We start from the raw sequence: 21,642 nt of genomic DNA on the forward strand, positions 1-21,642 counted from the left end.
TCTTACACGCGAACACTCTCAGGAGGACCCAGATAACTCGGCCTTACACCTCCGGTATCTGGTAGCGAACATCAACACCGAGAAGAAGGCAGAGAACAGGAAGCTCCGACTCACCGATGACGATTTTCTGTACCACGACAGTCGGCTCGATCATCCAAACCTAGAAGCATCATACATCTCTCAGCACCTGTACTCCTTATCATCTCCGCTTGTGGTCGTGTGCGTACCTTCAAAGTATGTGCGCCCGGTTGCACCGGGAACACCATCGGCACTTCGATGATACTGTTTGCCACCCAACCATCTACGCCATCCCACGCGTCAGGGAGGTTCCCTGGCGTCGCAGGAGGCACGAAGTGGCTCGTCTGCGGCTCGCCACCATCAATCTGCAGCGCTATTCCCAGCGGGCGGTCGTCTCCCAGACTGTTCAGCGATGGCGAGACGAGCGTCGTGATGGTGACATTTCCTCCCTGAGCGATCGTGTTGAACAGATAGAAGTCGTATTCGCTATCGGGGACTGAAGTGAGCGGAGCAGACCTGCGGAGAATATAGAGACGCACATGCTGGGTCCATTACCGGCAGTGAAGTTCAGTTCATTGCCGCCGCGAGGCCAAGGCGTCACGCCAGAAAGCGTCTTTCCGATCCCAGGTATCTCAGTCCATGTCAGGCCGGAGACCGATGTGTTCCGGGACGCATGCGCTGCTTCGATGGACACCGTGCCGTCGCCTTCCACGAAACCTGCGAGTCGGTGGCGTTCAGTCCATGCAACAGCATAGTTGACACAGACGCTGTGCGGCGTACCTGAGAAGCCACTGGGAACCACGGTCTTGTTCGCCGTGAAAGTTACTGTGACCGACATCGGGGGTTGGTTCTGGACATTGGCGGCGAAGGTGATCACAGCGCTTTCCGCGCTTGTGACCTTGGTCCAATCAACGTCGAGGAACACTCGCTGCTCCGGGGAGCTCGCGGAGATAGATCCCTTGGCAGGGGAGATATCGAGCCAAGACGCATTGCTTGTCGCGTTGAACGTGAAGGGCGTCGGCCCCCCAGCGCTAACATCGACGAAGCGATTCCCTGCAGGCACAAACGGATCGATGGACATTGACGGGTTCGGGCAGCCATACCCTTGCGCGCAGTTGTTCATATTGTCACCCGGCCTGCAGAATCAACGAGGAAGTGGTCACCACACCACCATGCGCCGGGTATTGCTGAGGATATTTACCAAGCACCGGAACTGCCTTCAGGGATGATGCGCATGGCACCAGCGAGTGCCTGCTTCTTGGGTTGCACCTTCGTCACGAAAGGCATGCTATCGAGAGTTCAGCATGATCCGGCGGAGCGCGATCGCAGAGAATGTACGTACGTGTCGGCCATAGGCTGCTGCCAATAGTAATACATAACATGCGTCTGATCCATCATGTGGTCCCTAAAGGCATGCATCAGCCGATCCCCGCACAAGGTTTAACTTTGTCAACACAGATTGCGTACCATTTACCTACAAACCAAGAGGGGCACTCAACGATCGCTCTCAAACATGAAGACGGAACGCACCATTGAGGATGCTATGATAGTTGACTTCAATCGCGTAGTCCTGGTCGAACAGCTGCTCCACCTGGTCCATGAAGTCATTTGCGCTGAGCCGAGCCTGCGACGCCCGCAGGTTATTAATACCAGCAGAGATCCACATATTCGTGAGCGTGAGCGTGGCCTGGACAGGGTGGTGCACAAGCTCGAAGAACGCAGGCTTCGCGTCGGAAGGCAGCTGGTTGTAGATCCGGGTCGACGCGTTGTTCAGGCCCTGCAGCATCGCCAGGACGTTGTCCGCCCTAGCCGGTCAACGTCGGTGCACGTTCTAGTTTCGGACAGAAAATATGAATAGACGCACTCCCTGTAATTGGTCAAGCTATACGTGGTCGAGTTCAGCAGCTCCGGCTTGCGCCTAGCGTTGTGCCGCGTCACGTTCGCGATAATGCCGGCGACTTCTGCGGCGTCGGATGCCGACAGGTCGAACTCGCGCTGCGCCCAGCTGATGACAAACGTGTTGAGGTTCGATGGGTTCCACTTCGTGGCGTCCCAGCCGAGGGTGAGGAAGAACTCCGAGTGCATCTCGTACGGCTTGAGGTCTCCGACGTTCAGGATCCACATGTTGGTGGCATCGCGAGCGACAGCAGTCGACAGCTGGTCGAACGTCTGTATAACAGAAACCGGCATTTAGTATGGTGGGACCGGTCGCAGGCGCGATAACAAGGGACGTGCCTTCTCGATCTGGCTGCTCTGTAGGCGGGGTAAGCATCTGCCGTCGTTCACGAGGAGTAACACTTACTGTAATCCACTTGTAGTCTCTCGGGTCTCCGACATAGTCCACCTGTGCAACTATGAGCCTATATTTACTACTCTAGAAGCGGGCTACTCACATGGTAGTACACACCCGATCCGCCCGTCCGGTTGCGCTCGCTCGGTATGGGATACCGACGCACGTTGCCCCAGCTGCATACGCGTGAGCTTCAGCTTCACAGTCCAGAAGCAGAGACCGAAGGTACGTACTTGTCGTCAGACCACAGCAGTATGACATCATCGGGCACCCGCATGCCATCCTCGTAATACCCTTCCACCTCCTTGTCTACGACGCATCGTACTGTTAGTGAGTGTCCTATGAGAGTGATACGAGAAACTTACAGAGTGTCCAGACCTGGGGAATCGTCGTCACGTCTGTCGTGTTGAAGACGTCCATCAGCAGTTGGCGCTGATCGGCCACGATCTGCTCGAGGAGTTGTACGTTCTGTCCCTCCGAGAGAGGCACTGCACACCGCACTCAGGTTCAGGTTTTCATCATAGAACTGGAGGGTTCAGCGGTACTCACAGTCACCTGCATGCCGACAATTCTTCAGTTTCCGAATACTTCGATTCCCCACCAAAACACTCACCATTGCCACGCATCCCGATAGTGTATACACCTTCATACGGCCTCGCGCGCTCGACGCCCACCTTCCAAAAGTTGTACACGTTCTGCTGGTTCGTCGAGTAGTCCCAGGCGCCGACCCCAAGGAGGTTCCACTCGACCGGAATCGAACGCATCATGGGCTCCTCGTGGCTCGTGCCCATGACAATGCCCCACCAGTCGGCGAGGGGCTGGTTCTGCGTGTCATCTATCCCAAAGGCGCTGTGAGACGAGGGAGGTGAGCTTGCAATTGGCCACAGTCAGTCATGAGTGCGGACGCGAGACGTACCTGCTCCATTGCGCTACGCGTTCCGAGTCGAGGTCAGAACGTTCTAAAGTACTATGCGGAGCAACCGCATGACATACCTGGCCACAGATAGTTGCCCTTCATACGAAGAATGAGCTCGAACCTATGTCAGTCGTTTGGTCAGACGCTATGCGTGAGCAGATGCTACACGAGACGTACAGCTTCGTGTAGAAGAAGTGGTTGAACGGAGATCCAGTGAGCGCCGCTCCGGTACCGTTGGTGAACTTCTCCATCGCCCAGTTCTGCAGAGCCGGTTGCTCGTCGTTGAGAAAGAGGCCGCGATACTTCACTGTCGGAGAACCATGCGAACACCCGGACGACGTGACGAACAACGAGTTGTGTTTGGTAGTAGGAACATCCGCCCACCTATCTGCGTGTCAAGACTACATCTTCCGGATGACAATCAGCATGTCCTACCAGTACCACGGGGAAACGCCTGTAACGTGAAGTGCATCGGGTCAACCTGCGCCGATGCGAGGAGCTGACAGTCATATACGCACCGAATTGTTCGGAGAGGTCATAGAGCGCGAAGATGGTGCCACGCTTGTCCGCGCCGATCATGACATACGCGCTCTGGACACCAGGCAGGGGGTTCGCGACCTCTTTTGCGAGAAACGCTTCCCACTGGCCCTGTATTGACGACACGTCCAACTTGGTACGGTTCACCACCTCGTCGATGAGCGACGATTTGCCGAGCGTGCCGACGATGATAGCAGTGGAGCCGAGGGAAGAGTCGGAAGAATTGCTCGAGGTAACGTTCCTGAGCAAGGGCTTGACCCCAGTGACTTGCTGGATGTCGGACGCGAAGTCGAACGCCGCGCGCTGTACGCCGGGCCATTCATCCGGAGAGAGCAGGATAGGCGTCGCCTTGCCACTGTTCACGACAGTGAAGGCGGACGAAGAGGACTTGAACGAAACACATGTATCTTGACCGATTCCATAGACGGAGCTTGTGAAGGCGAGTAGGCCAACGATGGCCGCGCAGGCCCAGCCGCCAGGAGCCATGTTGAGACGCGAATTGCAAGCGCAGAGGGTGGGTTGTTGGAAGTGAGTCCAACGCACTGGCGACGCTCCAGCACTTATGCATTCAGGGATGCACGCATCACAGCGATGAGTGCGGGGACTGTTAGGCATCTGGAACCTTGTGACCTAGGCATGACGGGGGGTCGAGGCGGCTGATCTTCGGAGGATGTACACGGGACGAGTTACGTTAGCCTTCGAGCCACAGCTATAGAGCGTCGAGGGCCGTGTGGAAAGTTTAACGATGGTCATTGGGGAGTCGCGGTTGATCGAGAGATTGCAAGTGAATATGCTTCCCGACGGTCCGATATTTTGTAAGTATCACCTGACCGACCAGAGCACCACGGGCCGCGACGAAGAGCGCAAAGGCCGTTGGAGGAAGGTTATTTTGAGAGCGCGATGAACAGTAAGGAGCTCGAAGGCCACCGCGATCTCAGCATCCGGGCGAATGGAATCGTATTGGACGTGCCTGAACGCGCGCCGTATCATCAAGTTTTGTCTGTACGTCAGCTGGAGCTTATAGAAGCATCGCGCCGCGGCGGCGTACCCGGAGCGGAAAGTAGTTGTATACTACCAAGGCGTTCAGTAGCCTCCGTCGCCCTGCGCATCTTCTTGCAGAAAGAAACTAGACTTGCATCGCTGTGGAGCAGAAATTGACTTGGAAAATTTGCGATTCCGGAAGGCATGACTTCAGGAAGAGAACGCGGTGAAATGTCCATTGCATCGAATAAAAATACCGGTATAGGCGCTGCATATGACATGATGGGCACTGCGGGCACTGGACTAGTCTATGATCTAATACCACCGAAGTCAGCAGGCATCCGGCAACACATGGTGGAGTCACTTGCTGAATTATGGTATCCGAAACCATTCGCTACGACTTGGGTGGAGGCGGAGGAGGGTCCGCGGTATCCGCTTCGAAGACTACTGTAGGCTCGTCCGCCTGCTCCGTGGATGTTTCGGCGGGAGATGCGGCTTTCCGTAGACGTTCTGCTGTGACGGCCAGCGGCTCCTCATCTCCGAGCCTCTCGTTGTCGTCATCATAGTCATCGTCCAAGAACTCGCGTGCGGAAGGTCCGTCATCCGTAGATAGACGTATACGGCCTTCTCCCGAATTCCATGTCGTCAGCCTGCAGCAGGGATGAACGATACGTACAAAGACGGTATGCGGACATATGAAGCGACGTACTGATGGGCAACAACAGTTCTGATCTCGGACGCGCGTCGCCAGAGAAGGAAGAGGGCGCATAGCGTGCATGTGGTGAACAGAAATATCAAGGGGAAGCTACCGAGAGGTTCTGGCTTCGTGGTTGGGCGAGGTTCTAGGCTTCAGTAAGCAAATCAGTACTTACGTAGAGTTGAGACGGCATATGAAAAGCCACATCGCGTGCACATAGCCAGGTGCACCGTGAGGGCTTTGGGGGTGCGAGGCGTAGCATTGACGTACCTGCAGCAACTCTCAAAACAGCCATTGTTACACTAGTTCTCCTGCCAAAGACTTGAGAGTGCTTTGTAGAATCGTTTATTGCTGGAGAAAGCGAGTCGTAGAGTGCGCCCAGATGGAGGTTGGAAGACAAGTTACACCGATACCACCACAGCTCTGCTGTGCGCCGTGGCCGAGGCAAGCGCCCAGATCTTGACTTGGTTCGCTTTCCTCATTCGGTTCGGCTCAGTCTCGAACTCAGTCTAGTACTTAACTTAGGGACGCTGGGGCCTCGGGCGTGGCTCGCTCTGTCTCAGGGCACGCAGAATACTGGCACCTCCATAGGCAGACGGTCGAGATGACAGATGGTCGCAGAAGTCGTGTATACTAGTGTTAACGCGTAACGAGGGGAAAATGGTTGCTACTACATGATGTCGGATGAACGTTCGCAGGCGGCGTTATGAGAAGTACATCATCAAGCGAGAGTTCTCGTGCACCGGCTTGAATTCTGAAAGGAACTCCCTCATCTTGCGATCGGCGCCAGCTGAGGTGAGCTCTGAGGATGAGTCGTCCAAGTCTTTGTACCCGCCCGGAAGGTAGTGAAGTTTCGCCCGTGCACAGACGATACCGGCATCTACAGTGGGCTTTTAGTCGAAGGAACTTCCAGAAAGGATGAGGAGGTCACAGCGACTCACAGTAAATGGCGGCCGGGATGGAGACGGAGCGAGTCGCCCGAGCATGTACGTGACAGAGCGCAAATGATAGACCTTGAAGGGCGTCCGGCGTGAACTCATTCTCGTCGTAGAGAATGCTGTAGTGTGCAGATCTTGACGTCGGTCCTGCCGGTGCTTGCCTGCCACGTCGCAGCGTAAAGACACAAGGAAAGGCGTCAGATCAGAATGCACTACTTATTGATGGCGAGAAAAGCACTTATCCACTGTGACTTTGCAGGTAGAAGTCGAACTCTGTAGGATGCGTGATGCTAGTGTCCACGACAGTGCCCGGAGGGCAGTTTCCGCTGGGGTCGGCTTCTTTGGGTTGCTTTGGGAAGAACCGTACGTGATGGCGTTTTCCGACCACTACAACGGTGATCTTCGGCTCTATTCCGAACGTTGCGCACGCCGCTGGTTCCGTATAGTTTGTGTTAGGCTCCCAGAATCAGCAAGACGCTTCACAATAGAATGAGTCGTACCCTTTAACTGCGGTAGCTCTTACTAGCAATGAGCATTCAGAACGAAAGCTTGCATGACGACAACAACTCACCTTCCTGCAGGATCTTGACGAACTCTCCTTCAGAAACGCCATCCCTGTAATAAAGAATGCGCTTAAGATCGAAGCGCTTCTCCTCCACTTTCGTGCGATAGTTCTTGTAAAGGCGGAGGACACACTCCGCCATGTCCTGCAGGTCTTCTATGATCTCGACTCGCGGGGTTTGCGGGCGGCACTCCGCTACATATCTTGACGCGTCCGAGTCCACGCTCCCGACGAGGGAAGTGAACGATGGACGCCCATGATCTGAGCCGGGAGCAGGATGCATGACATCCGCACTAGGTGCGTCTGATCAGCTCAGGTTCGTGATTATGCCATGCCAGTGAGTGCACGTACCCCATGACCATTGTCGGGTTGTGCGGGTCGGTGAGGGTAGGGACGGACCGCGGGTCGAGGATGACGTTGATCCCACCCATCTTCACATTGATTCTAGTAGTGTCATATGTCAGCATTGAACATTTAGCATAACCGTTTCATTGGCGCACTTCAGGCAGACGTTTGCAAAGTATTGCCGCGTCGCTCTTATGCATCTCGTGCTCTTGAGGCATTGCGTTGGGACGCCGCGCGTGATGTCGCCAAAGCTGAAGTCGCGGATCAATCAATCCTAGTCAGGTAACGTGCATATGACTCGGACGACATACTGTTTCACTGCATGATATATGTCGTCGGCCATCTCAGGAAGGACCACAATGAACAGCTGCGGCCCCCCTTGTCTCATGTTCTTATCTAGGCACTGGCGTCCAATGGTTTGGAGGTGCTGACTCGGAGGAATTCATGAGTATAAGGTCGAATCATAGCGTATGTCTGGCAAATACCCACCATTGGAATATCTCCTGAGGGATCCTCATAGCTGACGATCGGATCTAATTCCCCAACCTGAATTCCTGTACGTAGTACCATATCAGCATTGTGTCGGCACACTGCAAATGATTCATATCACACTTACCGACGTCTTGGAATTGCCGGATGAAGCTCTCCACCATGCTCCTTGCCTCCTCCAGCCGGAAACGCTGTTGGCGTTCATAGATTACCACAACCCAGCGGTGTATTGCCACTGGTTGGTAAAAAGTCTTGTTCACCCTGTGCAGGACGATCTTTCAGTCGGAGAGCAAGTTGATATACCCAACCACAACTAACATGTTCCACTCCCCCATTTCAGGTTTCTACGACCACCAGATTGAGCCATAGAGAGGCGAAATAATAGCGTGAGACTCACCACAGTTGTTTGTCCGCCCTGGCCGCCGTACTTCAATGTCGGAGCAGCCAGAACACGAGCCTGCACAGTCAAGGGGCCTGCGCGCTCCTCAACTTGCATGCCGAATTCCTAGACGATGATGTCAGCGTATTCTGAGTTGTGCTGACTCAGATGTAGCTCTACACGTACCTGGACATACTCAGACCGGTTGTATGCGAGTGTGTGCAGACCGTCGCAGATGCTTCCAAGGCGCTCTTGTGGGTTCTTCGCGGAGAAAGCCAGTACGTCCTTGATCTTCTCTGGCGGGACCTGCTTCCGCATGAACTGCCCTTCTGGGACGAAGCAGCACTCCATGGGAATCTGCGCTCCAGATGCAAACTAGGAGAAGACGAGAGCATTAAAACCTGCATGCTACTAGATGGGAGAGAGCTAACGCACCTCAACACAGATGACGTCAGGAAACCGCAGCGTGTAGTTGTGAACAGACTGGAAGTATTCCATCACATTTGTTGTGATACCATCTCGGTTTTTGAAAGACAGGTTTTTCGCGCCAACAGGCGTGAGTTTGTACACCGGACGTGGATTCCTGTGGGCGGACCCAGAGAGATCTCTCCCAGGAATGTAAACCTGAATTCGAACACCAGATAAGAAACGCTGGAGCCTTAGTCGCTCCCTCTCTGGGAGCCCTCTGGTCGGTGCGAGGAAGTTCGGGTCAGCCCGGGTTTTGCCGAGGTAATCGAGAGCTAAGTCCAGCAGCCTACCAGGCTTGTACATGAAGCCTGTAGTGATGTCTACATTGATCAGCATGCGACCAATGGCAGGGCGCACAGATTGAAAGTATCCCCGCCAAAGAACAATGCCCCCGCCGATATCCTTGGTCTCCCGGTTGGTGAAGAAGGACCTTGCATTGAACGGGAAGTCGAGTGAGGGCTGCATTCTCACAGCAACGTTCAAGGCCTTATGCGCATCATGAGGGTCTGCCATGCTCGGACGAAGATTCATTGATAGTACGTACTGTGATGGCTGTTAGCACATCATTGTCGTGGGACTGCTTTCCTGCCACAAATCTCCGCAAAACCCTGGATAATCGTGACATTCTCAGCCATGGATCCAACTGCAGGTCAAGCGTACCCACTCTGTGTTGATGGTCTTGACAAGTGTGAGCTTCACGCTGTACACCCTAGGGCCTCGCCTTCGCGGACCTCCCTCCTCTGTCGGTTGAGAACTTGAATCAGCGGAAGAATCTTGGGAGTCCGTGAGGGTAAACTCGAACTACGCGCGTGACGTCAATACATGCATATAGTGTCCGGACATAAGACCCACTTACCTCTTGCGCATCGGTCGGTCCAAGTGAAAGTTGTCGCGGAGCGAACATGTTCTTGCGCCCATCGTAGACAGCAGGAGGAGTGAAGACTTCCGGCGCAACGACCTTCTGCAGCCGCTTGACGATCTCCATATTGAGCCTAAGTGGAAGAGTCTTGTTCCCTCCATCAATGACTGTGGTATCACGCCTCAGTGTGAGAAGGCCGCAAGCAGGAGACCACCCATACGTACCAACTGCAGTTAAGAACAACCGTGGTGTGAGTCTCGTGCCATTACACAAGATCATGAGCAAGATGCGTACCGTCGTAATGGTATATAAGACCTTCCGGTATAGACGTCTTGAAGTGGTTGGTGTAGACTTGGAGAGCACGACCACTTTGGCCAAACGCCGTGCGTTTGACCCCAATTGTCGTGACTGCTGCGCTAGTATCCGGGAGGGCCCGCGTCCATGCTGGGGGCAGAGGAAGCTGCGGAGTAGCAGCTGCAGGGCCGAAGCCTGCGTTATTTGCGCCATTCCGATCGGGCCCCAAGGGTGCGCCCGCTCTACCACGGTTACGAAGCCAGGGAGCACCTCGCCCTCGATTGTTTGCATAACTGGAACCGGTGCGTGGGAGGCCGCGACCTACACCACGGGCTCCGGGATCACGATCTTCAGTGGGTGTTGGAGGCATACCGCGAGAAGAGCAGAAGGGAAGATTGCAAGGATGAAGGTTTTGGGAAGGGACGGGAGCGGCTTATAACTGAAAGGAGGACCGTAGCACAGTGCCCCAAGTTAGCGGCGCAGACTGCGAGCTACTGCATGCTGCGCGCCTGCACCAGCCACTGCAGCCCACTGCGAAGCATCTGGACATGATCACTTGTTAGCTTCTACCGAAGCCGTCCGCAGGAAAGATCGAGATCGAGAACTCACCTCTACCTAGCTCTTGAGCCCACCACGTTCGACAGCAGACGGCAATCCGTGGGTCACGTTGAAAGAGAAACAATGATGAGATAAGCTCGACAACAGATTGGTACAGCACGAGCTGCAGCGATGCGATATATTAATTGATGGTACACCCCGATCCTGTTCTTCTCATACTCGTCTTCTCGCGCAACAGTCATCCGGTGTAGGAAGCGCCCAGAGGCTACGCGTTCCCCGCGACGCGGTTCTTCGCGTACTCGACGAAATCGTCGATTGTCGATGGCCACGCAGCTACATCGCAAGTCGTTAAAAGCTCTCCGCAATGTTCCAAATTGCAAGGACACGGTACGCACCCTCCACGTCGTACTTCTCAAACTTAGAGTCGATCGTCCGCACGAACTCGAAGAACTACACCGCGCATCAGCATCGCCCACATCCCGCGCCAAACGCATGTCCTGGGACCCACCATCTGCCAGACATCCTTGCTAACGCCCTTTGTCCCGTTCTTCTCAAGGAACTCGGACCACCATTGGGTGTAGTCGTCTTTCCACCCTTCCTCTGGCCCGCCGCTCCCGTCCATGGAGTCGTCGCCATCCTCATCTTGCGCTGCAGATGGCACGTGTGCGAGGGCACCGCCCTGGAGGCCGTGCGGGATGAGTATTTGCCAGAAGCCCTGTGCCATGTCGAGACCTGTCGCGCGTACCGTCAGTATCGGGACAAGGAATTCGGGTAGAGGCAAGACGCACCCAAAGACCGCTGCCCAGGCGGACGCGAGAATTCAAAGGTGTAGTTATACACATGTCGGAAGTAGTCCGTGTCAGTTGCGAGCTGCTCCCGCAACTTCTGGAGTGTCGTCTTCATGCCATCAATCGTGTCGACACTGTGGCGGACTCCATTAGAAGTGTCTTTCCAGATGGAGGGAAACGGAATGCAGACGGAGCGAGACATAGATGGTGAATAAGAGACATACCCGAGGGCCTTCCATCCGTCTACCCAACCTTTCCTCGACCACTGGCCCATCGACGGAGACTTGAGCTCGTATGCGACAGCAAGTAGTACAACATCTTCGGGGTTCACGTCTAAGTCTTCACAGAGCTTTATCGTACCATCAATTGTAATATCGTCCCCGTCTGCATCTATTAGAATGGGGAGGTGGATGAGCATACTATACTGAGATAGGGAGAGGGCGTACCCTTGTACTTGTCGAAGAGCGCGTTCAGCTTGCTCGTCGAAGCCTGGGGGGCAGGAGTTGGAGGGTTGTTGTAGTATGCATCCACGGCGAGGTCTAGTCGCTTGTACTTGGTGAGGTACTTACGCGCATCCTTGGCACTGACCGCCATAACGGAAAGCCATACATCCGTGCAGGGGACGATAGGACACCAAGGGCAAAGAGCCTTGTCAGCATCCTAGTCTCTAGAAACGCGACGGCACTCACGACGCGCCAGTGACCGCGGTGAATTGCGCGACTTGCGCATCCATGTCCGCGTTCGCTTTAGCCTTGAACTTGGACGCCTACAGTCAAATATGGGGAGGAACACAGGTGTGCGGTGCAGATGTGGGGTGGATCGGCCCATCGGAGAAAGCATCGACGAGACATCGATGCGATTGCGTTGGCGAAGCCGCATAGGCATGGTGGTTTGGAAGTAGACGGATAGATGCACGCGCGTTAGGTGGGCTATCGCAACCCGGTCACGAGTAAACGCACTGACCATGGCACCGGGTGTAAGATGTTCGAGATGTTTGGAAAGACTTTGTACACGCGAGAGAAGGTATAGAGTCCCGAGGAGGATAGCGCAGACGATGGCGACGGAGGAGGAGGAGAAGGGGACGATGAGCGAGGCCAGTTTGGGCTATCTGAGCGGAATCGGGATGAGGAGATGGACTTTGCCGAGACGCGCGTCACCGACGCGGTTGTGGCGGCGCGGACGAGTGCATGCGCCGCAGGCTGCAGCAGTTATATATCGGCCATGGTCATCTTCGCGCTCATATGACATGTGTCAAAATTAGACCTCATTCTTGATTACAAACGTAGGACTTCAAAACAGTACATGACCAAAAGCATCGTCGGTGGAGGAAAGCCTACAGACACACATGAGCGAAGCTGCGAGAGCGTACATACAACTTTACTATCCACAGGCAGGAAACATCACGAGGCGTCTTCAAATCTATTCTTCATCGCGATGAAGTCCTCTTCTTCCAGTATCGCCCAGTTCGTTACCACAAGCTCCATCCCGTCCGCGCCTTTCCTGTATGGTCGCACAACGCCAGGTCAGCTCCCAAGCTAAGCAGCATCAAGCGCATTGGGCAAGCACTCGCCTATCGCGTTCTTCCCAATCTACTCTCTTCCTCCCGTACCGCTCCCAACCCTTGATCCTCTCATCAAGGCCGCCAGCCCCGCTCCCATCGGCGGCATCCCTCACAAGGTCGAGATACGCCCTGACCGTGGTGTCTGCGCTCCGGTTGGGGATGAATGGTAAGGTGGACATGTCGCGTGGGCTGTCGATCGGGGTGGCGGGTAGCGTCGCACGACACACGGGACAGCGCAGGCTCTCGAGCCAGCGACCGCATTCACTGTCCAGTGCGTCGAAGTACCACTTGAGCACGCAGAGGGCGCAAAAGTTGTGCCCGCACTGGCCATGGTTGAGACTGTACGGGCGTGCCCTTGATGGTGCTTTAATCAGTTTGAGTGAACGACAGAGGCAACGATGAACAACGTACAGAGGTTCAATGCAGCTGTGCAATCGGGCCAGCGGATCAGAACTCAATGTATGAGGCCTGTAGACATAGTCATGAATACTCACAATGCGCATTGGAATTGGTCCTCCAGACGATCAAGCACCCACCCCAAGCTGAGGCACGGCGCCGCGTTACTAGGATCTGCAGACGCCGACTCGGGCCAAGAGCCCAGCGAGCTTGACCCCGAGTCACAATTCGCTGGGGGGCTGGCACTTAGAGTACGACCTTTGTCGGCTTGGAAGTGGTCCAAGGCCAGCTCAAGCAGCTCATCGTCACTAAGAGGCCCATATACTGCTTCCGCTTGGACCGCGAACTCGGGAAGGAAGTCTTCTGCGAAGTCCTCCCTAGGCGCATATTCAGCACAATAGAGTATGGCGCAGGGATACAGAAGGCTCAGCCAGGGAGATGCGTGTATCCTAGCATCAGGACACGACACCTTCCGCTGAAGACGACGTATGTGAACACTCACGATTCCCCAATGAGCGCGCTGAATCTCCGAATCAGGCCCGCGTGCATCCTGACTTGGCTTTAATCGTCGGCGTTGAGTATGTGTCGTCGTAGAACGATAGTCGGGTGCAGAGTGGTTGGGACGGTTGAAAGGGTAGACGCTAGGGCGTGGCTGGAAAGCCTATAGCACGAGGCAAACTTGCAGCTCTTTGTATCTGAGCACGGGGCCGGGTTCCCTCATACCTCAATCCGCATTGTATGCTGTGCAATCCCGTATAGACGAATGCGATAAGGCACCGAGGAGCACGATCCGTGGGTCCGAACCTGAGCTGGTGTGATCTTTGGGTTGGTCGTGGTAGTTCGTGCTCAGCGCTATGGAGGACAGGTCTACCGCAGCATGGCTTGACAGAACTCTAGTGCGCGTCCAAGAGCGCGTTAACTCTCGGTTACGCTCTCGACAAGGCTACCCACGTACTTGTGAAATCATCTGCTTCGTCGACCTCCCTGCGCTGTCGATATACTGCACATGTCCGAAACAAGCGGATGAGGGCTTCGAATGCCATATGCTGGACCCACTGCGTTCTAAGACTTCCAGTCGGGCACGACCAATACCGCTTGAATCAGATGTACTTTCGATAGGTACGTTTATAGTGAATAAGGCAGCTGGGGACGTCCAAACCGGATGCAGACAAAGCTGAGACAAAAGCTGAAGTCAAGTTGAAGAACAAGGCGCCCGGAATGAGCGCTTGAGCGGTAAACGTTGGGCGCTATCCTCCGCCAGCGAACTTGTCCTTCGACTGCCAACATGACTTCCGACATTGCTGCAGTTTGACTGCAGTCCTTCTGGAAATCTTTGGTATCGATATAGCGCATGCTTGCGGATGTTGTAGCTGTGCGAAATGTGTACGCCACAACAACCGCAGGTACGTATGTCGCCGTCAATACCGAACTTCGTGCAGCTCACGCCCTCGTAGCTTGCGTAGTGTCTTGCCAGACAATAAGCTCGGAGCTTCTCATTATATCCATTGCATATATTGCATTGCAATGCGCGACGCCGCAGTAGCGACGGTGAGACGTCGAGGCTTAGGCCGCGACATCGCTGCCACCTACCGCTGCGGCGGCTATACTTGAAATCTTAAATCCGCTCTGAAGAAACGTCGCAATCCACTCGACCGGCATGCTGCCGTCGTGTGCACTGCATGATTACGCCGGGGAACCTACCCAGCCTGTGTTCCTTACTCCATCATGATTGATGGTTACATTCCAGGCAATTGGCACTCTCGTGCGCCCCCGCCTGGGCGCAAAGCGCACACATGGTTGCGGACTGTATGGCCTTTGGGACCGTTGATCGTCACCGCGCTATGTATCAAAGCTCCTTAGCTGCGCTCCACAACAGATCAATCACAACGACAAAGGATCATCGCTTTGCCAATGCCAATGCCTGGCCACCCCCGAGACCCGCTCCGCGCGCACGTATATAAGAGCAAGGTACGTCTAACGGTGTTCCTCAGATCCTGTGGATTTCACCCCCTCGTTCTTTCCTCTTTTACGCCCTCTCTCACGATCTTTCTCGTCATGCGTTCGACAGCTGCGCTGTTCGCTCTTTCTGCTCTGGTCTCGTCCGCTCTGGGAGCGACGTACCCCGTGAAGGACAAGTTCGTCGGACAGGACTTCTTGACTGGCTTCACCCACGAGACGCTTGCTGACCCTACCCACGGCCGAGTGTGAGTGGCAACCTTAAACACCAGCTTTATTGTCATTCGGTGGCTCACACGCTATATCCTCTCCAGTACCTATGTCGATCAAGCCACCGCCCTCGCCCAGAACTTGAGCTTCGCATCCGACACCTCCTTCGTCATGCGCGCCGACTCGTTTAGCGTCCTTGACCCTAGCGGACCCGGACGGTCGGCGGTCCGCATCAAGAGTAATAACGCGTACTCTACGCACGTCACAGTGTGAGCAGACCCTCCTTGTCCAGCCCTTCCATGCTGACCGCGGCCATGACCACAGCTTCGACATCAGGCATATGCCGCAAGGCTGTGGCACCTGGCCGGCAGCCTGGGAAGTCAACGAGGAGAACTGGCCTGGCCAGGGTGAAGTCGACATCGTACGTGCCTCCGTGTCGAGATCATCATCGTCTACGTCCGGATCTCCTGACCTTGCGCACCTGACAGCTCGAGGGCACGAACGACATCGAGCCGAACCAGTCGACGCTGCACACAAGCCCCAACTGTGCGCAGCCCGCGGCCGGGCGCGCGATGACTGGCAACCCGGTGACGAACAACTGCGACTCGAATGCGGATGGGAACGCCGGATGTGGTGTGCAGGCGACTGCGCCCAACAGCTATGGCAAGTCGTTCAACGCCGCCGGTGGAGGGTTCTACGCGATGGAGCGCACGACCTCGTTCATCAAGGTCTGGTTCTGGTCGCGCAACGACCCCGCCGTCCCTGCCGATGTCAAGACTGCAGGCGCGAGTGTCAACACTGATGCCTGGGTGAGTAATTCGTCTTTGGCCTATCGCACCCGCCTCCCTGTGTTACGGTGTATCCATACTCTGCATTCCGGAGTTGGTGGCATGTGGCACCTTTGGAAACCTCGTCCTGGGAATCGACGCCACACGGTGATGCTGACGACTCATTGGCAATGCAGGGCACCCCCTCGGCGCTGTTCGTCCCCGATACATGCGACATCCCTTCGCACTTCGGCGCGCACAACATCATCATCAACCTGACGTTCTGTACGTATCGCCTTCTCTGCGGTCTCCGGAGCGTTCTAACTCGTCTATGTGCACAGGCGGTGACTGGGCAGGTCTCCCTCAGTTCTTCAACCAGCTAGGCGGTTGCCCTGGCGACTGTGCGAGTAAGTGATTGACTATGGTCCTGACTCCTGTGTGCGCGAGCGTGCTGCTGACCGGCATCAATCTACACAGCCTTCGTCAACCAGAACCCGAGCGCTTTCAACGACGCGTTCTGGGACATCGCGGGTGTGCACGTCTACGCGTAAACGCAGCATGGCGCAGTTACGAACGCAAAACACGGAGGCGGTGCCCGAACACGATATTACGCATGGATTATCTGTCGGCTTGAGGCCGGTGGATCCTACATATGTACTGCGCTCCTCGGGCTACGCAATATATAGGGCTTCGGCCCCATCTTCGTGCGACGGAATAACCATGTGTGCGTGTGACCCAAATATGAACGTGGTCTATCCGCGTCGTGCCATGCTTCGTCCACAACGGGGCACTCAAGAACGATGACTTCATTTAACGCCGCTCGAGGAGGGCAGCGCTGGCACAATGACTTCGACCTAGCTAAAGTGCATAGCGGTACCCACATTCACGAAGACTGAAAGATGAGGACGTAAAGAGAATTCAGGTGCATGTTGGTTTCCCTCTTTCGAGGTACTTATCCCGAGGACCACGTAAAGGTCTGCACCAGGACGGACCACGAGCCTCGAGAGCCCCCAGCCCGCCCTCCCTCGGGAATACGTACCTAGGCCCCGCCGCCTCGCAGCCCTGTAAACGTCAGTAACCCCCAACTCCTAATACCCCGTGGTGAAGCGTCCGAGGACGCATAAAATCAGAAACCGCCAAGATGCACGCCCGCTGGCGCGTAAAAGAGCAGAGACTGCACGAAACCGGAGAGTGATCTCGACCGACCCACGTACTTGTCCTTGCGGTCGTTCCGCGGCGTCGGCCATCCGAAAAAGAAAGTGATCCCGGGCACGCCCCACGTACTCGTCCTTGCGGTCTTTCCGCAGGCAACGGCCATCCGCAAAAAGGAAATGATCTTGGCATCCGCCCCGTACTCGTCCTTGCGGTCTTTCCGGGGCGTAGCCATCCGCAAAAAGGAAGGGGTGAAGGCGGCCCGTTGGCGCCGTAGAAGAGACTGAAGCGAGCGACGGTGCGCTATGAAGCTAGCTAGAGGGGAAGAAGGTGTCAGTAGACCGTACCAGGCGGCGGGGCTCCCCGATGGTTTTCGCTGTCGACCAGCTTGGAGAGATACATGTCGCCGTCGAAGCTAGACCAGATCCAAGAACCCAGAGACCCCAGTGTCGCCAGCGGGAGAGGGAGAGGATGGCGGTAGGAAGCTGAGTCGGAACGAGCGCAGTGACGGTTTACTTATCGACTTCCGGTGAGGCTGGCATGTTAGCCTCCCTTCGACCTAACACGCACAAATAACATGTTCGGCTGGCGTCCACCATTGGTGTTCGTTGGATGTGGCCAATGGCATCTTGGCGTGCAAGTTTGGCTCGGAGGCTGGTTTGTTTGTCCGTCGACGTCAGCGATCTTCGGCAGGCTCAACGTACTTCGGCAACGTAGGTCTGGGAACGTTCGGCTACGTCATGGCCGATCCAGTCGAGGACATGAGGCAAAGTAGCTGTCAGTACGATGCTGCACCCCTCAGGCGTACGCTGAAAGCTGATGGGAGGCCTGCGAGTCGCGGTCACCGAGGAGAACAGACCTGGGCACGATGACCGCTTCACTGTCTGGGCAAGGGCAGGAGGCTACATAACTTGCAGATTATTCCCGCTGCATCATCACCGTGCAGACTATTCGTCTTCGGTCTGGACAACGTTAGACTTCTCACCGTTCGCAAAGACATTTGAACCATCTCGGTGAACGAGCGTATGTTTGCAAGCAGTATCATTCATGAGGGCGTCTCGACAGACAGTAGGGATGGCAAAAAGCTGGATTCCTTGACTAAAGAAAGACGCGGGGAACCTGTCCAGGCCGTCATTGCAGCGAGCAGCTTTGGTGCATCGCTGCGATTTTTTGAATGCAGCGGTCAGTATTCATCCTTTCACGAATCTGGGGCAGGCGCACCTGGGCCCAATCCGCACCACTACCTCCGACCCATCTTCCGCCAGCCAGAGCAAGTCGACATATGTGTGTGAGGAGACTAGACCAAAGGACTGCCCCAGCGCATCTTGCATTGATTTTCGAATTGCGAGGACATCGGTACAGACCGGTGATACGGAGCAGCGGATGTAATGATAGTTCGACGTGAGGCGACGTGGCATTGTCCGCAGCCCAAACTACCGAGAGGATGTCCGTTGGAAGACGTAAGAATGGTGGAGGAGAGCAGCGTCGACTTTGCATGGATCGACCAGGTCTACAGAGATACTTACGTATCAGATTATGGTCAGGCGCTATATGGGCGTCTACACGGCCCGCATTCATGATCTCATCTTTCTCCGAACTCTCTCGCTCAGCCGTGCTCCTCTCGAGTCTCCGCCACCCACGCGTCCTCACCGTCTCCCGTCTCCCCTCTTCGTCCTTCTCACCTCCCCTGGCTCACGCTTGTATACCAATCTATGGCCTCTAATGGCACGTCACGACCTGAGACGGAACACAAATGCATGGGCATCGTCGAGGAGGCCATGGAAAAGCGCGAAGCCCGCAGGAGCAAGCCCCAACCGTGGATTGTACGCAAGCTCGCCATCTTCATCACCTTAGGAATCATCGGGTACGCGTGGTATGTCTATGTGGGACGATTGTGCGTGCCGATGATCAGGCGCGACACGGGAGCGTTGGGGAGTCGAGGGTTAGGCAGTGAGTTCTATGCTCCCTCTGTTGTGGTCGGTGCGCTTACCACGATCCATTTATCCGCACTAGTTGGATTCCTGGTAGTCTTCTGTATACTGGGACTTGTGATGATCTGGGCATATGAAAAGGTGAGTCTTCACTCGCATCACTCTCGACCGACCGAGTAGGCACATTCCCGTCTGAGCCTGCAGACTGAGGTACCCATGAGCTCGACGTGGCGATGTCTGTACTACTATTCTCTGCCTCTTCGTCATGCCAACCTTCACGAATTTCAAAACGGCTGTATACCTGACATATGTCAAACCTAGGTTGTTTTCACATCACCTGGACTAGCCAAAGATGTGCGTACGCTCCCTCTCTCGTCTGATTCCGTCGCATTGACCGCAACACCCTTTAGCATGTGCAGAAGTCCTCCGCCCCTGCAACTCGCGGGTACCAGACCTGGTGGGACACCGAGAGCGAAGCCGAGCTCGCCCAGGCGCGTTTCAACGCGTCATCGAACCCGCCGCAACCGCCGCCACCTGCAGAAATCAAACGCTCGAGGGACGGCTCTCGTCCGCACCATCACCACCCGCGCAGGAGCACCGACCACCAACGGAGACCCTCCCAGCAGAATGGCCACCACTCCCGAGCACCTTCCGGGGATGAGAACGCGGGAACCACGGATGCGCTCCCCCCAGTCGCCGCGGCCCGTGCGAAGGCAACGACACACCACCGTTCACCTCCGCAGCCACAAGACCAGTCACATATACAACCGCTCCCAGGGACGGCGAACGCACCATCGCAGAAACCAATGATGTACACGCGTGCACCCTCGAAGACGCCGATACTCCTCCCGGAGTACAGATACTGTTACCGCGATGGGTTCCAGAAGCCATCTCGCGCACACCACTGTCGAGCGTGCGGAACGGTGCGTACCCCCACCCCCGCCAAGTCGTCCTGGGTACTCATGATGTCGTGACGTAGTGCGTACTGAAGTACGACCACCATTGTCCGTGGGTAGGACAGTGTATAGGAGCGCGGAATCACAGAGTGAGCGGACATACGCGACTGCAAGTTACTAGCCGCATGCTCATGATCTCTGCAGTTCTTCCTGATCTTCGTCATATGGGCGCTCCTCTTCTGCTTATGGACGTTCGCGACACTTGTCGGGCCGAACGCACATGCCTCGATCGTCCGACCAAACTACGAAGTCGATGGCCAGCACGTTGCCATCATCGTCCTGTGAGCCTTCACCGTACCCCCTTCTGCCTTACCGAATGGCGTGTTGACGATTTGTACGCATACACAGCTCGGGGTTCTTCGCGGTGTTCACCGTAGCGCTGCTCGTCACGCACGTCATTATGATCTGCAGCAACATGACGACCGTAGAGCAGCTCGCCGTACGGCGGATGCGCGAGCGCGAAGAGCGTGTGCTCGGAAGGTTGCATGCTCGGTGGGAATTACGGTACGTTTTCCCCTCCTCTCTACCGCCTTGCCTTCGGCATCTGTATGTGCCCGCACACGAACATGCTGACGCCGACGGCAGGGCGAGAAGGGCGACCTTAAAGGAGTGGAACGCGGAGTGGGGCCGGATAGGCAAGGAGGGCCATATATGGTGGCTCGGGAGCGCGCGCAAGAACTGGGACGCGACGATGGGCGACAAGGTGTGGATGTGGTTCTGTGAGTCCTTTCCTTCCTCCCCTCTATCCTTCCGTCCTTCTCTCCCTGGTATCTGTGGTCTTCAGTCCCGAGTTCACAGGAGGCTGACATATGACGCAGTGCCGATCGGGAAGAGCCCAGACGACGGACTGAACTACGTCGTGAACCCGCGCTTCGACGCCGAAGGGCGGTGGCTTCCCAGGAGCGAGTGGCCCAAGGAGCTGCGTTGACGGTTCGCGCGCATACGCCCCCGTCCACTTATCATGATGTTACGACCTGCGCACGCCCTACACTTATTTACCGGAGGCGTCCTCGTGTCTGCTATTTGCCGACTGGGACCCTCGTTTGGATACACCCCTGGGACTCTACCGTATGGATCCGCTATTCTATTGCTATCTGTGTCTGTTGCAATCGCGAGGAGGCCCTGTGTTGGATGCAGGCTGGGCTTCGGGTTATGGTATCGTACAGATAGCCACGCATATTTTATATCAGGTCATCGCCGTGAACGGAGGTTGCGCCAAAGGATCAAGCATGTGTCTACGGTTCAGCACCGCTATGCGGTTAACGATGCAAGAAGTTCTAGAGATAGATGTTAGACATAGACAGCCGTACGGACCTTCATTCTGTCATTGCCAACGACTCGAGCGAACTTCAACCTAAGCGTCTGCATTGGCTGATTGGGTAGAGTCCAGCGTTGACGCGATCATAAACAAACAACGATATCTATTACCACGGGCATGTGGTGTAGTTGGTTATCACGCTCGCTTAGCATACATTATATGGCTTGCGAGAGGGGTCCGGTTCAATCCCGGACATGTCCAGGACATCACTTGAATCCTGACAATTTTTAGATATAATGTTCTCTCCTCACAGACAACATGCAGACTAGGAATCAT

General features: G+C 55.5%; 7 protein-coding genes and 1 non-coding gene across 8 annotated transcripts; 3 read left to right on the plus strand and 5 right to left on the minus strand.

The window, feature by feature from the left end:
* Nucleotides 1–2: 2 nt before the first annotated feature.
* On the minus strand, nt 3–4,247 carry L226DRAFT_569408 (uncharacterized protein; the record flags this gene model as incomplete). Its single annotated transcript, XM_067684297.1, has 21 exons — nt 3–58; nt 115–160; nt 228–504; nt 558–735; nt 799–1,154; nt 1,220–1,306; nt 1,361–1,423; nt 1,486–1,492; nt 1,549–1,823; nt 1,883–2,187; nt 2,321–2,362; nt 2,412–2,484; nt 2,542–2,617; nt 2,674–2,796; nt 2,858–2,863; nt 2,922–3,157; nt 3,225–3,237; nt 3,302–3,345; nt 3,402–3,608; nt 3,660–3,678; nt 3,743–4,247. The coding sequence occupies 21 exons, from the start codon at nt 4,245–4,247 to the stop codon at nt 3–5; spliced, it is 2,994 nt and encodes a 997-aa protein (XP_067537790.1).
* Nucleotides 4,248–4,900: 653 nt separating this feature from the next.
* On the minus strand, nt 4,901–5,827 carry L226DRAFT_533226 (uncharacterized protein). Its single transcript, XM_067680408.1, has 4 exons — nt 5,710–5,827; nt 5,452–5,584; nt 5,111–5,392; nt 4,901–5,057 (listed from the first exon to the last, which is right to left on the minus strand). Exons 1-3 carry the CDS (start codon nt 5,732–5,734, stop codon nt 5,137–5,139), a joined length of 414 nt encoding a protein of 137 aa, XP_067537791.1. The 5' UTR covers nt 5,735–5,827; the 3' UTR covers nt 4,901–5,057; nt 5,111–5,136.
* A 316-nt stretch (nt 5,828–6,143) lies between these two features.
* Nucleotides 6,144–10,143, minus strand: L226DRAFT_459462 (argonaute-like protein; the record flags this gene model as incomplete). Its single annotated transcript, XM_067675515.1, has 18 exons — nt 6,144–6,319; nt 6,381–6,533; nt 6,624–6,809; nt 6,878–6,895; nt 6,949–7,232; nt 7,291–7,383; nt 7,440–7,535; nt 7,596–7,711; nt 7,774–7,838; nt 7,901–8,034; nt 8,092–8,117; nt 8,171–8,278; nt 8,339–8,527; nt 8,588–9,106; nt 9,165–9,228; nt 9,285–9,421; nt 9,477–9,646; nt 9,774–10,143. The coding sequence occupies 18 exons, from the start codon at nt 10,141–10,143 to the stop codon at nt 6,144–6,146; spliced, it is 2,904 nt and encodes a 967-aa protein (XP_067537792.1).
* A 315-nt stretch (nt 10,144–10,458) lies between these two features.
* On the minus strand, nt 10,459–12,292 carry L226DRAFT_362471 (defective in Cullin neddylation protein 1). Its single transcript, XM_067674236.1, has 8 exons — nt 12,079–12,292; nt 11,809–11,885; nt 11,566–11,702; nt 11,344–11,503; nt 11,120–11,253; nt 10,840–11,063; nt 10,727–10,781; nt 10,459–10,664 (listed from the first exon to the last, which is right to left on the minus strand). Exons 2-8 carry the CDS (start codon nt 11,850–11,852, stop codon nt 10,597–10,599), a joined length of 822 nt encoding a protein of 273 aa, XP_067537793.1. The 5' UTR covers nt 11,853–11,885; nt 12,079–12,292; the 3' UTR covers nt 10,459–10,596.
* A 61-nt stretch (nt 12,293–12,353) lies between these two features.
* On the minus strand, nt 12,354–13,679 carry L226DRAFT_362659 (uncharacterized protein). The gene is made up of 5 exons (XM_067674237.1): nt 13,579–13,679; nt 13,175–13,453; nt 13,092–13,106; nt 12,690–13,034; nt 12,354–12,619 (listed from the first exon to the last, which is right to left on the minus strand). The coding sequence occupies exons 1-5, from the start codon at nt 13,623–13,625 to the stop codon at nt 12,520–12,522; spliced, it is 786 nt and encodes a 261-aa protein (XP_067537794.1). The 5' UTR covers nt 13,626–13,679; the 3' UTR covers nt 12,354–12,519.
* Nucleotides 13,680–15,131: 1,452 nt separating this feature from the next.
* Nucleotides 15,132–16,767, plus strand: L226DRAFT_483648 (2 beta-glucan; the record flags this gene model as incomplete). Its single annotated transcript, XM_067677022.1, has 7 exons — nt 15,132–15,280; nt 15,347–15,511; nt 15,567–15,663; nt 15,731–16,051; nt 16,207–16,294; nt 16,351–16,416; nt 16,487–16,767. 7 exons carry the CDS (start codon nt 15,132–15,134, stop codon nt 16,558–16,560), a joined length of 960 nt encoding a protein of 319 aa, XP_067537795.1. The 3' UTR covers nt 16,561–16,767.
* Nucleotides 16,768–18,738: 1,971 nt separating this feature from the next.
* Nucleotides 18,739–21,393, plus strand: L226DRAFT_505342 (zf-DHHC-domain-containing protein). The gene is made up of 9 exons (XM_067678027.1): nt 18,739–19,111; nt 19,175–19,233; nt 19,414–19,446; nt 19,503–20,015; nt 20,072–20,137; nt 20,193–20,329; nt 20,397–20,552; nt 20,634–20,767; nt 20,867–21,393. Exons 1-9 carry the CDS (start codon nt 18,874–18,876, stop codon nt 20,974–20,976), a joined length of 1,446 nt encoding a protein of 481 aa, XP_067537796.1. The 5' UTR covers nt 18,739–18,873; the 3' UTR covers nt 20,977–21,393.
* An 86-nt stretch (nt 21,394–21,479) lies between these two features.
* L226DRAFT_t76 lies at nt 21,480–21,567 on the plus strand. Its single transcript has one exon. It is a non-coding gene; the product is annotated as a tRNA-Ala (tRNA).
* The last annotated feature ends 75 nt before the right edge of the window (nt 21,568–21,642 follow it).

Source organism: Lentinus tigrinus (genome assembly GCF_003813185.1).
Source record: "Lentinus tigrinus ALCF2SS1-7 unplaced genomic scaffold L226scaffold_7, whole genome shotgun sequence".
NCBI lineage: Eukaryota > Fungi > Basidiomycota > Agaricomycetes > Polyporales > Polyporaceae > Lentinus > Lentinus tigrinus.